At 37.6% G+C, this 16,631-nt stretch overlaps 1 protein-coding gene across 1 annotated transcript in view; it reads left to right on the top strand.

The window, feature by feature from the left end:
• LOC145673324 (transmembrane protein 59-like) overlaps positions 1-16,631 on the top strand; it is a 347,898-nt gene that overhangs the window by 142,883 nt on the left and 188,384 nt on the right. The window contains exon 3 of the mRNA XM_081742921.1: positions 7,009-7,112. Within this exon, the coding sequence (XP_081599047.1) occupies positions 7,009-7,112 (104 nt within the window). The remainder of the gene's footprint in view (positions 1-7,008; positions 7,113-16,631) is intronic.

The raw sequence follows: 16,631 nt of genomic DNA, 5'->3' as shown, positions 1-16,631 counted from the left end.
TGCCCCCCCTAATCGCCGCCCATATATATATATATATATATATATATATATATATATATATATATATATATATATATATATATATATATATAAAATAAAAGAACATACTCAGATGATTTATTGTGTTTTATCAGTAAAATGTCTTTTTCAATTAAAGTAACTTGGTTTTCATTTTCAATTAACTTCTGTAAATTTTCAGTACATAAAACATTCACAGGAGAAAATAAGCTTTTAGACTGTTATATAAAAAATGTCATTCATCCAGTTCTATAGTGTTTGTAATTATTAGGAAACAAAAGTTCTTGGTTTCTTTTCAGTATGTATCTGTGTTGTGAGTATTGTAACCGAGGTACGCAAAGGGTTTTGGGAGATTTACCCCCTCCCTTCAACAAGATATTATGAAAAAATAAATTTTACGATATCAAGATAGGTACGCAAAAAAAAAAAAAAATCCTTGAAAGAGCTTTTGTCCGAGCCCTCTTGACAAAATTCTGTATACGTCACTGATTGTAACAATAATCACACGTTGTAACCACATGAGCAATGTAATATACCATTAATACGGAGTGGAGTGTTATTGAGATGTCACGCATTAATTTTGTAATAAGGTAAAAATAACAATTGTGGTGTAATTATTTCCATGTGATATGTTTAGATAAAAGGTAAATGAGAAGTACTTGTTGAGGGCCCAGTCTGGAGAACTGTGTTTCACGATATATAGGGTGTTCATAATACACTACTCTAATCCTAATGCGTGACGTGCAAGGTAGACCCAACCACTGATGATAACTTTGTTCTGACATTATTTCATGATGAACCGAAAGAGAAATTACGTTCAAATATTTTTTGCATATTCATGCGCAAATACCATCTTCTCTAGCATGTGTCTTAACTATATAATTAGGGTTGCATGGTGGTTTAGTGGTAAAGCGCTTATCTCTGGTGCGTGAGGTCCCTGGTTTAGGAATGGTATCGAGACGAGACGAGACTTTGTACAGTCTCGGTCTCGTCTCGGTTTAAAAATAGCTGTCTCGGTCTCGGTCTCGTCTCGAGTCAAAAATCGCCGTCTCGGTCTCGTCTCGGTCAACAAATGCTTGTCTCGATCTCGGTCTCGGTCACGAGGGCCAAATCTCGATCTCGTCTCGAAAGTCTCGAAATAAATAGGTGAAATTAAAATTGTAAAAGTATTATTATTGTAAAGTCTGTCGTTTCTTATTTTTGGCCTTATTCTTGACTTAAAATTATAGTATGTTGTACTTCTTCAGAGCTAAATTGCTAGTGCTGATGCCTTCCATGCGTGTGTTCTAGTTTCAATCATCAGTGAGTATATCATATCTGGGATAAAATTCTAATAGTAACCCATATTTCACTTTCAGCAAAAGACTTTCTTATATGGCCTCAGTACTGCCTATACAATTAAACTCTATTAAATTAACTTCAGTACTATACAATAGTTTATTTCCTTCCTTAGGATAAGAATTGTTCAATACATTCTAACGGATAACGCAACACATAGCATGAATGTATTTAATCGTACCGAAATTGAAATTTTACAATTTCTCATTTATTATCCAATACATTCTGTTTTGACTGTCATTTTAAAAACATAATATAACGTTCATTATCTGAACAAATAGGGTAAATTATTACTACAATATATTTTGTTTAAAATTGATCAAATGCTTTATTACCGTTTCACATCTACGTGTTTAATTGACACCTTATAACACGAAATTCTTGAACTTTGTGGTGTGAGCTACGGCACTCATCTTTGTTATGTGTGGCCTCGGGTTGCATCACGAAACAAGTTAGATTCAAAGTCAGACGTTTCGCATAGTTCGCGTCTAAATTTAAGTACATTCTGTTTCTTATACAAGTTCCTAAAGTTGTAATGCATTACATACGCATACGTACCAGGTGTGTTAGTTGAAATTTGCCGGTTTTTTCGAGAAAGAAAACACTTAATATTCAGGAAATCTCACAATTTCTTTATTCAAAATAATGACCATTGGATTCTATACACTTTGCCCATCCTTTAGGCAAATCATGGATACCATCCCAAAAAAACTTTTTCTCTTTCGAGCCAAACCATTCGACGAGCCATTTTTCGACGTCTTCAAAATTAGCGAAGCACTGCTCTGCAAGTGAGTATCCCATCGAGGCGAAAAGGTGATAGTCCGACGGGGCGAGGTCTGTAGAGTTCGGCGGGTGCGGTAATATTTCCCAATTAAGTGTTTTTAATGTGTCCTGCACCAGTTTAGCGGTATGAGACGGCGCGTTGTCATGTTGCATTATAACCTAGCCATGTCTTCGGGCCCATTCCGGCAGTTTTTCGATCAACGCATGATTCAAATTAATAATTTGTTGTCTGTAGCGATCCGTATTCACTATTTCACAAGGTCTTAAGAACTCATAGTACACCACACCACACTGGTCCCACCAAACACAGAGCATTGCCTTACGGCCAAAGCGATTTGGCTTTGCCGTCAATGGGCCGGCTTTACCAGGTGGAAGCCATGATATTTTTCGCTTCGGGTTCTCAAAATCAATCCATTTTTCGCCCCCGTGACAATTCCATGCAAAAATGATTTCCTTTCGAACCGTTGAAGCAGGATTTCACACATGGTGTTTCGCTTTTCCATTTGTCTATCCGTCAGTTGGTGTGGCACCCATTTTCCATACTTCTGGATCTTTCCCATGGCTTTTAAACGTTGGGAAATTGCTCCTCGAGTCACATTTAGTGTTTGTGCTAATGTTGCTTGCGATTGGGTTGGGTCTTCATCTAATAACGCCTGCAATTCCTCGTCTTTGAAATTTTCGCTGCACCAGGATGTTCTTTGTCTGTCAAATCGAAATCTCCACTTTTAAATTGACGAAACCATGTCTCGCATGTTCTAATCACTGGAGCATGTTCACCGTAGATTTCTACCAGCAACTGATGAGCTTCAACTGCTTTTTTCTTTTGATGAAATAAGAACAGCAATGCATACCGCAAATGCGATTTACTTGGAACGAAACTCGCCATATTCACTGAGGTAAACAACTCTGATATTATTCTATTGGCCGAATGTGACTTGTGTATTTTTTAAGGTTAATGTTTACAGAAACAAATGACGTACATGCCGCATCATAGAAATGTATACATATTGCTAGAGACATCTAACGGTAAAACCGGCAAACTTCAACTAACACACCTGGTATATCCACTGCCGTAACATAGATTAAGCTTATTCCTGAGCACTTAGTGGTGCATCTTTATTCGAGAAAACCAATCGTGCGTTCATTACGTTGAAATTTTATATTGATTGAAAATTACTTGCGAAACATGAATATACATATTATAAATAGGTAATTCGAGCTAGCTGTATCTATTTTCTCTCTCTCGCCAAAACAAGTGATTCTTAACATTCTAGTATTCTTTTGTATTCATTTTCGTAGTTTTGCAGCAACATGAAGTATTAATAGTCAAAAATATATTTCTTTTCGCTGTATGACTTTCGTTAAATTTTGGATCCAATTTTACCCTAACTTACCTAGTAAATTTATACAGTATATATATATATATATATATATATATATATATATATATATATATATATATATATATATATATATATATATATATATATGAACATTAGTGGTAGACTATATTAAGTCACTTTTTGGTCAAATTGAGTTAGAATACGTTTTTTAATTGACTATGTTCTTTCTAGTGGTGTAATAATGTAAGTCTAAAGCCATCTTACTACTTTGTAACTACTTAGTATAGTTTGAAAAACAGTATTATAGATCTTGGTTAAGGAACCGGTTTTTCGCTTCTCCTGTAAAATTACGAAATTATGACTTGGTTTAGTTTACCTCTGAGATCTCGATATAAAATCATCACCATCATCATAATCAAGCATTATCAATCCACTGCTGGTTGAAGTCTTCCCAAGTTTTCTCTACAACTATCTATCTTGGGTAATTCTTTTCCAGGTTACTCCCCAGTGGTTCCTGATTTTGTCACGTGGTATCCAATCTAAAATTGTTTTCGTCTATCGATCATAATTTCGTCTTGCAATATGTCCATCACATTTTTCGGTCTATTTTAAACATTATTTCATTAGTACCAGTCATTAGTTGCCAAATAATTCATTTCTATATATTTGGGCTACAAATAGTTCATATCCTCCACTTTTGGAGCACAGACACGCTACTTTTTGATTTTCGGATCTGGCAACACTGACTCAATTATTTAAATCAACACAATGTAAGAACCCCCATTTGCTGTAATGGCTAGTACGCTTGATTTTGGTTCGCATGGTCCCGAGTTCGATTCCCGGCGGCGGTAATGTTCAACGACCGAAGTTTATCGGATTCCACTATGATTAGTAACTCCACGTCTCCTTTAGCCGCCTTAGCATAATCGTGAGACGTTAAACTAAAACAAAACAAACCAAAAATCAACACAATGTATATTACTAACTGTAAGTCTTTGAATAATTGCATATAGCTACATGGTATGGATCGAGTTTTAGGTAGTCGGTGGTCAAACTATAACAAATGAAATGCAGTTAGGGTGTAATTAAAATTTTAATAAAGCAGTGTTTTAATCTAAAAAAAAAATACACCAGGTTTAAGGCTTAGGGAGAACAACTAGTGCTACTGAAAAGTTATCAATTGCATTTAACTTCAAATACAATTTGCTTGTACATGTATTGCTGGAACGAAAACTTTGACATTAACATTATAAGTAGCCCATAGACTATGAAAAACATCGTGTTTTGAAAACATTCTTGTACCATAAAACAAATTACGAGTAATTTTAAATCATTTTGCACTTTAGCTACGTTATTTGCACTATATTTATAATAATATTTAGCAATTTATTTAAGTTCGCAACACTGCTTAAAATAATGTAACTGAGACTTGTTGTAATTAAAACTACTGAACACTAATGTTATAATGTTCCTGCCATTTGAGTTATTAGAGATCTCCAAAATGTTGGTGTTAGTGATATGTATTGTCCTTTGTTACAATGAATAATGTATGTAGTATTATGGTTTTATTTAATATCTAAATTATAAATATGTAGAGCTCTTTCGTGGCTAAGCAGTTGACCTATTTCGTTAGATTCCCGGCGGGAGCTCATTTGGTTTAGATTCAATGTTAATCAGTAGGTTCAGTCTCACATAACCTCGCTGCTGAAAGAGGCGTTAAACTCAATTAAAAAATGAAATGAAATTTTTGAGTTTTACGTCCCACGGCTATGCCGGTTAGGCTAAAGGAGACTGTGATGATGAGAGATGAATGAAATGGTGGAATGAAGAAAGTGGGAGGAAACGGGAGAACCCCGAGAAAACCCACACACTAAACTAAATTAACTGAACAGAAATATATAATATCAAACGTAGTGCAATTTGAGAAATTACAACTTTATGTTGCGTTGGCAACATTGCGTGTTTATCTAGTGGTATTGCAGAGTATCTAGAAGAATTTCCCCTTCCATATTTCACACAGCATGTTAAAAAAATTCAACATTTTTAATATATATGACTATTATATATAACTTGATGAAATGCCCATTCTTCACATGGGACCAGTATTTGGAAGTCCTGTGGGAGTATCACTATCTCAGCAACCGCGAAAACTATGTATTTGACACTAATATCGGTCATTTTGGATTACCTTTACATGTCTCGGTATCCCTTCTGTGAACTCCGGCCCGCAGCTGAATAGGGGTGAATTTGGAGGTTAATGCGATCCGAGTTTCACCATTGATCTCAGAAAACGCGAAAACTATTTGACACTAATATCGGTCATTTTGTATTACTTTTACGTCTCGGTACTCCCCTCCCCCGCAAGTGAACCACGGCCCGCATGCACTGGTAGCTAGCTGACTTTGATAGTCATCGCTAATGGAAGTATCATCATTGATCTCAGCGACTGCGATAACTATGTATTCGACGATAATATCGGTCATTTTCTACTACTTTTACATGTCCCGGTAAACGCTCCTCAAAAGCTTCTTCTTGGTCTGAGTCTTGGGACATGATACTTTTCACCCAAATTTCGTAACTCTTGGACTCTCCTCTCGTCTGGTCCCCAGGCCGCACACAGGCAATCAGAAAGACAGGCACGCAGACACACAGACAAACAAACTCTTTCTTTTACTTATATGAGATATGATATACGGCGAGGATCCAAGGGAAGTGTTAAAGGGGTTATACCTCCCCTTGATGCTCAACTATACACTGTATAAAATGGGCTTCAATCCTACTTCTTTCCTTACACTGGATAAAATGTCAAACTATGGTTTAGCCCCTCCCTCGATCATATCCTGGATCCGCTGGTATATATATTGAGAGAGAGAGAGACAGAGATGAATATACACATCAGCAGTGGATTTTGCTTGGGGAGAGGCTTGAGAACGAGTAAGAAATATTTGTGTTGTACGTGCAATGCGAAAAATGATCGCAAATCTATTTCGGGAGGGGCTTCAGTCCGAAAGCCATCCCCTAAATACGACACTGAACATTAGTCAACTGTTCCCATATTACCTTATACAGCAACGAAAGAAATTATGAGTAAAGGTCAATCTTAATAGTTGTCTATATCAATATTCGAGACGAGACCGAGACTTTCGAGACTGACCTAAGTCTCGTCTCGATTTATAGAGCTCCGTCTCGGTCTCGGTCTCGTCTCGGTAAACAAAAGGCCGTCTCGGTCTCGGTCTCGGTCTCGTCTCGGTATATAAAAGGCCGTCTCGGTCCCATCCCTACCCTGGTTCAATCCCCGGCCTAGTAACTTTGTGGTGGATAACATCGTGTTCGTGAGTTTTTGTCGGCGTACTCCTGTTTCCTTCCACATTCTCATTTCACTGATTCTTCCATCATCATTGACTTGCCTTAATCATCCGTCTCTCTTAGTCTAAAGGGTATAATCGTGGGATAGTAATCTGAAGGATTTAATTTCATTTGTAATTATATATTTTACACTATATCTACAATCTATTTTCCTTTTCAGCATGTATGGAAGCATACAGTCGCACAGGAGACAGATATGCGTGCAACATTGGCTGTTCCAACATGGCGTCGTCACTTTCCAAATCTAAAGACGATATGAATGAGGTAAGGAACTTCATTTTACGCATGTGTCTCTGCAGTCAGATTTTTTTAAAAAATGGTCAAAGCATGATATTCGTAGGTAGAATATTTTATTGACTTTAGTTGTAATAAAGATAACAGAGACAACGAAGCTTCGCATTATCTTGATTTAGCTCCGTTCATGGGTGAAAGAATGGAGCTCCCGACTGTTCGAGTGAACTTGTATCCCTGAGAATCTACGAAAATTAAGAGAAAATGAACTTCAGTCTCAAGAGTAAAAAGTAACAGCATTTGAATTCGGTGTGCGTACTACAAATCACAACTAAAAATGATTTGGCTGTAGCCCTTCTCAAACTGGCTGAAAGACACCTTGACATGTTTAAAACGAACCCCAAAACATGTTTAATTTGGTTGGTCGTAAATGTGTTGGTCAAAAAGTTCTTTCATTATTGGGCGATTTTTTTGCTATGAAATGTTTGAATAGAATATTTATATTTGACGGGCTTCTAATTTAGCACCTTATACAAAATATTGTATCAGAACAACACCTTTGAGCCAGCTGTGCCGAACGGTCGTATTTAAGTTTGTGACCGCACCAGTTTTCAATATGATATTCAATTTATATGAGTTGATTTTAACATCCCTTTCAGCGGCGAGACTATATGAGACGGGACCTGCTGATTAACGTGGAATCCGAAGTGAGCCGGGAAACGAACATGAGCTCCTGCCGGAAAACGAACCCGGGTCTCCCACGCCAAAGGCGCGTACACTGTCCGCTTAGCCACGAAGGAGCTCATTTTATTTGTGCAAGATTAGATAATGTATATAGCCAATGAAATGCACGCTTATTAAATGTTAAAGAATTTATCTTTTTAAATTTGTGTATGTAACTGCTGTTATATACCATAGAAGTTAATATAGAAGATGGATAATTTTATATTCCACCGATTTGGCAACGGTACTATGATCTGTGTACTTACACCAGAAACAAAAATTAGTGTCATCGGAATGTTTTGTTGATGATAGTGAAATGGTACCAAAAGTAAACCGTTATTGGGGAGGGTACATTATCACTTGTTCACGCACATTTTTGGTAAAACCGAAAAGTTGCTCAAGTTGAGTTGAGTTTAACGTCCCTTTCAGCAGCGAGGCTATATGAGACGTGGACCTACTGATTAACGTGGAATCCGAACCACATGTGCTCCCGCCGGGAATCGAACCCGGGTCTCCCACGCCAAATGCGCGTATGCTAACCGCTTAGCCACGGAGGAGCTCAAAAAAACCGAAAAGTGAAACAGTGTTGGGAAAATTGTTTGACCATCAAAATTACTATGGGCATTCTTACCGGAGGGCAAGAAGGGATAGGTGCCGTGCTCTCCCCTGCATTTTCGACAGAGATTTCACTTCTTCGAAATACATGTCAAAATATTGCATTTGCTTACTCATTTACAGTATTTAATATATTTACTATAGTTAATAAAGTTATACAATATGCGGCAATAATAATTGTTTTTAATGAAGTAGTATATGCATCAAGGTGTGTATATTCGCGACTTGCTTGTGTGTGGATCTCTTGTCCCCTTGTAAAAAAAAAAAAATTTTGCCAGCTTTTATGAGAGTGATTATAGCTAAATATATCGTGGTCAGGCAAACACAAATGGTGCCCATGCAAAAACGTTTCCTAGCAAAAGGGACTCGTCCAAGGTTATCAGCAAGTGAGACGTGCTTCGGGGAATTAATGGACTGGCAAGCTAATATCAACCACCCCAACGTGGCATTGCACAGATAATAAATGTGGCGTAGTCCATTGTTAGCCAATAAAACTTCAACTGACCAAAGCAGTATGCCTGTATATATTTTAAGATTATATATTTGTTTTACAGTTTCGGCTAATAATGTGTCTGAGGAAGGCTATGTTACATAGCCAAAACTGTAGCACAAATATATAATCTTAAAATATATATAGGCATACTGCTTTGGTCAGTTGAAGTTTTATTAGCCATCTTAAATTTTCCAAAGCTGCAATGAATAATTTATACTGTTAGCCACGTCATTTGTCGCCGTCTTGGCCTGCAGTGAGTACATAAAGGCCGGGTTCACAACTTACTTCCACACACATTGAACGTAAAATGAACCGTTGTAAACTGCACGAGAGTACTTAGAGAGTCAAAATGGGAGAAGAAGAAGGAAGAAAGTGGCAGCTACAAAAGGGAAGGTTATAATAGTGGATAATTTCTATATTTTACGCGTAATGGTAACATTCGAGCAATCACTAACCGTGACATCTCTGGCAAGCGACGTAAGAACTTAATCCCTAATGCCGAGAACGATTCCCGCACGGAATCATGTTTGTGCCGGATATAGTTGGAGGTAGTAAGGTGAATAAATAAGTTATGGTGAGTATTGTCTTTTTCCAGGAATCCATTATGGCTCCAATTTATACCAAAGACATCCTTCATTTGTACGAAGCCAACAGGAACCAGGTGCGGCCACTTGGACAAAGCGTCTAGCCATTTCGCTAGGTCATCTCTCTGGTTTTATCATGAGATGAAGGAGGGAACGATAATCAATATAATTTCTTTCCATGACATTCTTCTTAAAAGCCATGACACTAGACCAATGCATTTGTGCTAATTTGGACTGTTGAAACGACGTTTACAACATTGCCTTCTTAGTACTTTCACTAGCCTATAGAAAACCTGCAGGGAGGAATAGGAGGAAATTCTCATGCTCCAACGTAGTTTCTTGCAGCGGAAGTTGAGGTGTCCGGCGATAGTCCACAATGGTAGCGGTCTGATAGGACAGATATAGTATGGCAGCACGGTTTTTCATAGGGTAAAAACGCTTTGAAAATAAATTCGATACAACCCAATTAACATTCTGTATTATATAGATAACTTCTAATTTTCAAAGAATGTACGCAAGAGGCTCAAAGATTAAAAGTTAAGACCAACTTGAAGAACAGGATTTATTTATTTTCTTAAGACACAATGAATTTGTAGACAATGTGTCGTAACCGTAAGTATGATTTAAACTCTTTGCCTTTATTATTGGGTGAAATAGGCTATTCCTTTTAATATTAATAGTATAAAAATAAAATCGTAATAAAAAAAAAAAGTTCGACGCTGCATTACAGTACACTCAACCATTGAAAATAAGTTTTATATATATATAGGATCGTTTGACAGATAGAACAGCGAAAGAAGAGTTTTCCCAAATGTTCCTTCTATCACTGCATGGAACATTTAGTGTAATGTTACTCTCACGAATCATTTTAAGTAGGTTTCTCTGTTCCCGCTACTAGACGAGACATCCACGTATCACTGCTGATATTTGTCTTGCAAACAGTCATCTTGACAGATTTCAGTGACTGAAATAAATGTGTGACAACAAACGCGCGTTTTCGGTTGCACGAACATTTCCCAAGTGCAATTCTAATAATATATCACTCTCTAATTGAAATTCTGTTTTTTATAAGACTGATTGAATGTAAAGATACTTTAATATAATCGAATGTAGATGGATTGCTCATCACTAACCAGAAAGTTGTATGAAGCTGAATATAATATACTTGCTAATCCGGGCATTTCTTTCATGGAAGAGTGCTGAAATAGTAATGTACAGAAGTGCTTATTCTATACCTCTATTCACAACTATCGAGCTAGTGGTGAGAAGCGATTAGGGGTAAGACTGAGTAGCGTCGTTGTTACTGCATTGGCACTGTAAGCTGAGACGCTCTTTCGATTCCTGCCCCAGTCGACATTTTTTTGCTGTTCGAATTTTGAGATTACGTATATGTTAAGGATTTGTCGTTAAAATTTAGTTCCCTTCTGTTTGACACGATGTCTAATATTGTATTTAACAGTAGTTGATTTCTACGAGGGAAAAAAGTTTAGAGTAAAACTTGTTAGTTCGGATCCCTACAATCCGGACTTTCCTTAATCCGGGTAGGCAGAATGTAGGTTGAATGCAGGTTTTAAATATGATTAGAAGTTAATAATTGTGTTCGTAACAAGGCTGTGTGACGGTTAGGAATGCTGTGCTATATGGTATTTGCCCATTGTTGTGGATATTATCAAAACGAAATGAAATATTTCCATTTAACATCCAACTTTTATATTCTTAAGCCTAAGGAGACTATGATTGAAGCAAGTGAATGATAATGGAAGAATTGGTGGAATGAGAAAGTGGAAGGAAGCAGGAGTACTCCGAGAAAACACACGAACATGATGTTCTAATTTTTTTCCTGTGAATAGTTTATTGGTACAGTTCCTACAGTATACAGTATTGGTACAGTTGTATTTTTGCTTAATGTCAAAACCAGTGTTTCAACTGCAAATAATAATAATAATATGGGTAATATATGCGCTGTCGTGCTTTTCTAATTTTTTAACAACCGGTTCTGTATATATATATATATATATATATATATATATATATATATATATATATATATATAGGTTGGATAAAAAGTGCTGGCAACCCTGCCGGCACGCGCCAGTCTAGTGACGGAGAACCGCGAGGTGGCAGCACCGGAGAAGACAATCTCAGTTGAGGAACTTAGATGAGTGAGAACGCTATTGAGTCAGTCAGTCAACGAGAGCAGTGACGTCAAATTGGTATCGCGAGTGGAAGCGCTCTAAACACAATGTTCACTAAACATGAACAGCGTTCGTGGATCAAAATTAAAGTGGCACGTGGTCGTAGTGCACGAGAATGTTTTCAGGGACTGCGGGAAACCTGTGGTGATGCAGCGTTGCCATACCGCACCGTAGCTCGATGGGTTAAAGTGTTTCGTGAAGGCAGACAGAACGTGGAAGACCGTTAACTTTCTGGACGACCTCCAGTGGACAACATGACAATTCAGCTCCTTGCATCCTTGCTGGACGTGGATAGACGGTGGACTGCGCGTGAGTTATCGGCAGAGGTTGGGGTGTGCCATAAAACTGTGCTTCACATTTTGAACGACATCCTGGGTTTTCGCAAAATTGCAGCACCTTGGGTTCCACATGTCATTACCGAGGTGCAGAAATGGTACCGATATGCACTGGCACAAGAATTGCTGGACCGCCACCAGAGGGAGGGTGACAATTTCTTGAGCAGGATCGTTACCATTGATGAAACCTGGGTTCGATCCTACGAACCATGTTTGAAGCGCCAATTCAACGAATGGAAGCATCCCGGTTCCCCTCGGCCAAAGACTGTGCGCCCTAGTCAGGGAGGAGTGAAGGTAATGTTGATAGTGGCGTATGATGTCTAAGGGGTTATCCTGCACCATGCTGTACCAGCAGGGCAGACTGTGAATGCGCCATATTACTGCACGTTCTTGCAACACCATCTGCGTCCCGCACTTCGGAGAAAGCGACCTGATCTTTTGGCACGGACCCCAATCATTTTGCACGACAATGCACGCTGTCACACAGCTACCGCCGTGACGGACCTTTTACGTGCCTGGAACTGGGAGATTCTGGAACATCCACCATATTCGCCGTATATGAGTCCGTGCGATTATGACCTGTTTTCCAAGATGAAGCAACCACTTCGCGGACAACGATACAACACCAGACAGGCCATCCTCAATGCCGTAGGGCGGTCGCTGCGAGACATAGCCAGAGAACAACGTGCTGACGGAGTACGGCGCCTTCCATACGTGTGGCAGAAGGTTGTGGACATGGGGGGTGATTACATTGAAGGAATGTAGAACGTATTTTCCCTTCTAATACAGTCATTTGTAAATTATAACAATTGTGCCATTACTTTTTATCCATCCCTTGTATATATATATATATATATATATATATATATATATATATATATATATATATATATATATATATATATATATATATATATATATATACAGTAGAGCGTCGATTATATCCGAAATAATTGGGGGACATGGGTGTTCGGAAAACTGGTTTGTTCGGATAATCGAACTGTACATGTTTATTTGCCATGCGCGGAGCGGCACGCCTCAACTCTTAGCTGGCGCAGCTGTTGCTGTGAACAGCTCTGATACTGCCGCTACTTCTACAGCCAGTGCCAAACCGACAGAAGTGTGCTGATTGTTGAAACACAGTGACTGGCGGCTTGGCCGGTCAGCAGCGCCTTATGAAGGCCCCCTTAGAAGCAATGTTCCGCCAGCGGTGGCTCAGTGCGGCGACTACTGTGGAAAACTTGGTTTGGGAGTGAGGGGGATGATGGACGGTAGGGTGGGAGAGTAACAGGTGCGAGCGAGTACACAGTTCGGTTAAGCGGTCGTTCGGTTGACCGACGTTCGGATAATTGACGCTCTACTGTATATATAAAATAAGAGATAGTACACATATAGGAAAATAGATAGGTATAATTTTCTTGTGAAATTAGCAACCTGCAAGGTGTTGTGATGAAATTCGGTACCACTTCAAATAACTTGGAGACGAATCGTTGAAGATAAATGGCTGTCAAAGTGTTGGAAAGACCTTCATCCAGCAATGGATAGACAATTTTTGATATTGGTATGTATGTTTCAAATATAGATAACCCTCACCAGTTCACTCGTATGATATCAGTTCTTATTCTTAACATCTAAGCATTTGAGATTAAGAAATAAACGCCTATACCTTGTTCTGAGAGATATGTTTAACTCTGTAACTGTAAGAATTTCTAAAAACAAAGACCCTTAAAATAAAATTTTTCATTTCCTCCGTCCTTCATTAATAATCTGGTATGTATAGAACAAAGTAATGTTCTTCAAATAGGTCAATTGTTATTGGCTGTGAAAATTGTGTATTTTAAAAGCTTTCCCTTCCAGCTGAAATTTGCAATAGAGACTTATTATGCTAATAGAAATACAAAAGATAGAAAAATCTTATCTGCATATTTTATTTTCAATTTTCGAAAATGGGTTCTGTTACGTGAAGTTGACACCGCTCATTTTGTTTTTGGTATAAAGTGTTTATAAATCGTGAACAAATCAACATTTTATGAGAACAATCGTGACCAAACGATGAACAAACGATCTGCGTGGTTTATTTTCGATTTCCGAAACATAATTTGTTTGACTTCTTTCACTCTTTGCTAGGCCATATATATATATATATATATATATATATATATATATATATATATATATATGTGTGTGTGTGTGTGTGTGTGTGTGTGTGTGTGTGTATGTGTGTGTTTATGTATGGATATAACAAACGGTTCTGCGAACTCGAAATATTTTAACAACCGGTTCTTGCGAACCGGCTAAATACATGTAGCACCACTGTATATGCGTAGTCTTTCACATTCTGAAACACGATTTTCGGTTCGCCTTTAGCATGTAAAAGTCTGCCTCCCTGAAAAAATTTTGGGTCCCCCTTAAATAAACTTACTGGGTACACCTTTGACGATATTGGTATTAAAACTGAGGACTGCTACATCAAAGTGAAGAGATTAGCTGAGGTTAGCAGTACGCTAAAGCTTTTCAATTCGTTTAAGTAATCTGGTAAGGACGATAGTGTTTTCTCCAGCCTCTTCTATTTCGTTGGGAGGGATCTAAAGCTCTAGGGAAACCTAAAAGTATCACTGCACGTGACTACGTTCATCAGCACGTTCTTCATCTACATGCTATTTCTTCAAAAAATTTTTTGGGAGAATTCTAGAAGTTCGGGGGAACCTTCGTCTTGATAAAACATTGACAGATGAAAGATATTAAAACTGACAAGGTGAAAATGGTTAGCTGAGTATAGTAGTACGTAAAAGCTTCTCGATTCGCTTATGTTAGGCATGTGCAAATTGGAACAAGGGTGGGTCAAAGCAGAAATATCAGTTTACTGTTTTAGTGGGAAACTTGACTTTTCATATTTTAAACTAGTCTTTCAGTATGCGGTGGTACACTTGATGTTCCTAGCGGAGAATATTTTCAAGGTTGAGATCAATTATCCAGGAAAACAAAATAGTTCACTTCAAGAGATCACGTGAGAAATATATTTTCAATAAAGGTCATATGGGCCGGACGAAAGTTCTTTCAGTTTCTGGTAGCAAATATGGAAGATAAAGTTGATTGTTTATTTAACAATGGTGGCCTCCAAAAATTAAACACAACAATATGTGAGATCGGCATGTGCCATTCCCTAGATATTCCAATCGTAAATAGGTGTGCCAAGTTTGGTCAGTTTCTGGTAGCAAGTATGGAAGATAAAGTTGATTGTTTAGTTAACAATGATGGCCTCCAACAATGAAACTAACAACAATAAGTGAAATCGGCATGCACCATTCCCTAGATTTTGTAACGTCCGTTTACCAGACTGTATCCATTTTTGCTTAGTTTTTTAATTATTCATTTTATTTTTGATTGTTTTAGTTGTATTAATTGTATTAATTGTATATGTTAACATTGGTGACAGTGGCGCCATCGTCTGTGTTAGAAGCAAACTATTTCGACGTTAAAAGAAACCTTAAGTGGGCCAGGAGCTAGCTTTCGTAATCTGGTAAGAATAACAGAAGTTACAATGATGACGATGATACTTGTTCACATTTTGAATTGAGGGAGACTTTATAAAACCCACAATGGATCCATCCTCTGCTTACAATCGCGTTTTGGGAAACATTTAAACATTAATACTAAAACGACTCTGAAACTGAATCGAAATATACAATAATAGCGAAGTTGTGTTGGATATAACTTATTACTTTTAATTTCAATGCTATCTCGATGGAATGAATATTTTATGAATCTTGTAATGGATTTTCGTAACTACCATCCAGCTACGCATAGCTCATTCACTGCACGTAAACCGAGAAAATTTTACAAAATCAATAATATACATAACATATGGTTAGCAATCGTAGGTCTGCTGTCACATTTGCATGCTTAAAGCCAGTGTCAATCAATATCATAAAGTAATAAAGTATTGATTAGGGAACGTCTGTTTAGTGACGGAATTAATGCACAATAATTTCACTATTGCCAAGTAGCCATTAATTATTATTGTTATTATTAAGTGTTACTTAAGAACAAAAATTGAAATTGATGTGATACGAAATTAAATTAGATTATACAGCTGAATTTAGAAAGCAAGGGACTTCAATTTGTACTGAGCGGGTTATTGCCGGAAACGATGCTTCTGCTAGTATAACTCCAAAGTATTAAAAAGTTCGCTTGGAGTGGTGGTCATTCATTTTCTTCGCATGCTTTTCTTTGGTCGCCTAAATAATGAAAGAAATGAAAGCTGTGAAAAATTTCTTTCCGCATCTCTCTCTCTCTCTGCGGCACATCTTTCTTCAATATACTCGTAACAGAATTTTAAGTGATCTTATTGTAATAAAGAATACTCAAGATTTTTTTTAGTACATCTTTAATCTACTGTACGAGTAGATCAGTCTACCAAGAAGGAGAAAAGATAATAGCCCAAAAGAATCCAACACCAAGAAGAAGAGGTAACAGTTCAATGGTGCTGCAAATACTGTTATATAAGTGTAAAATAATTACATTTACCGATCTGGGCAATGTATTAAAGCGCCCCGATAGCCTTGCACGAAGTCCAGGGTTTAGTAGCGCTTGACTCTGCCGTGAGT

The sequence above is a fragment of the Thermobia domestica genome, chromosome 16 (assembly GCF_964235325.1).
Source record: "Thermobia domestica chromosome 16, izTheDome1.hap1.1, whole genome shotgun sequence".
In the NCBI taxonomy this organism is placed as follows: Eukaryota; Metazoa; Arthropoda; class Insecta; order Zygentoma; family Lepismatidae; genus Thermobia; species Thermobia domestica.
The sequence above is the reverse complement of the archived record's forward strand: the minus strand, read 5'-3'. Positions and strand labels throughout refer to the sequence as shown.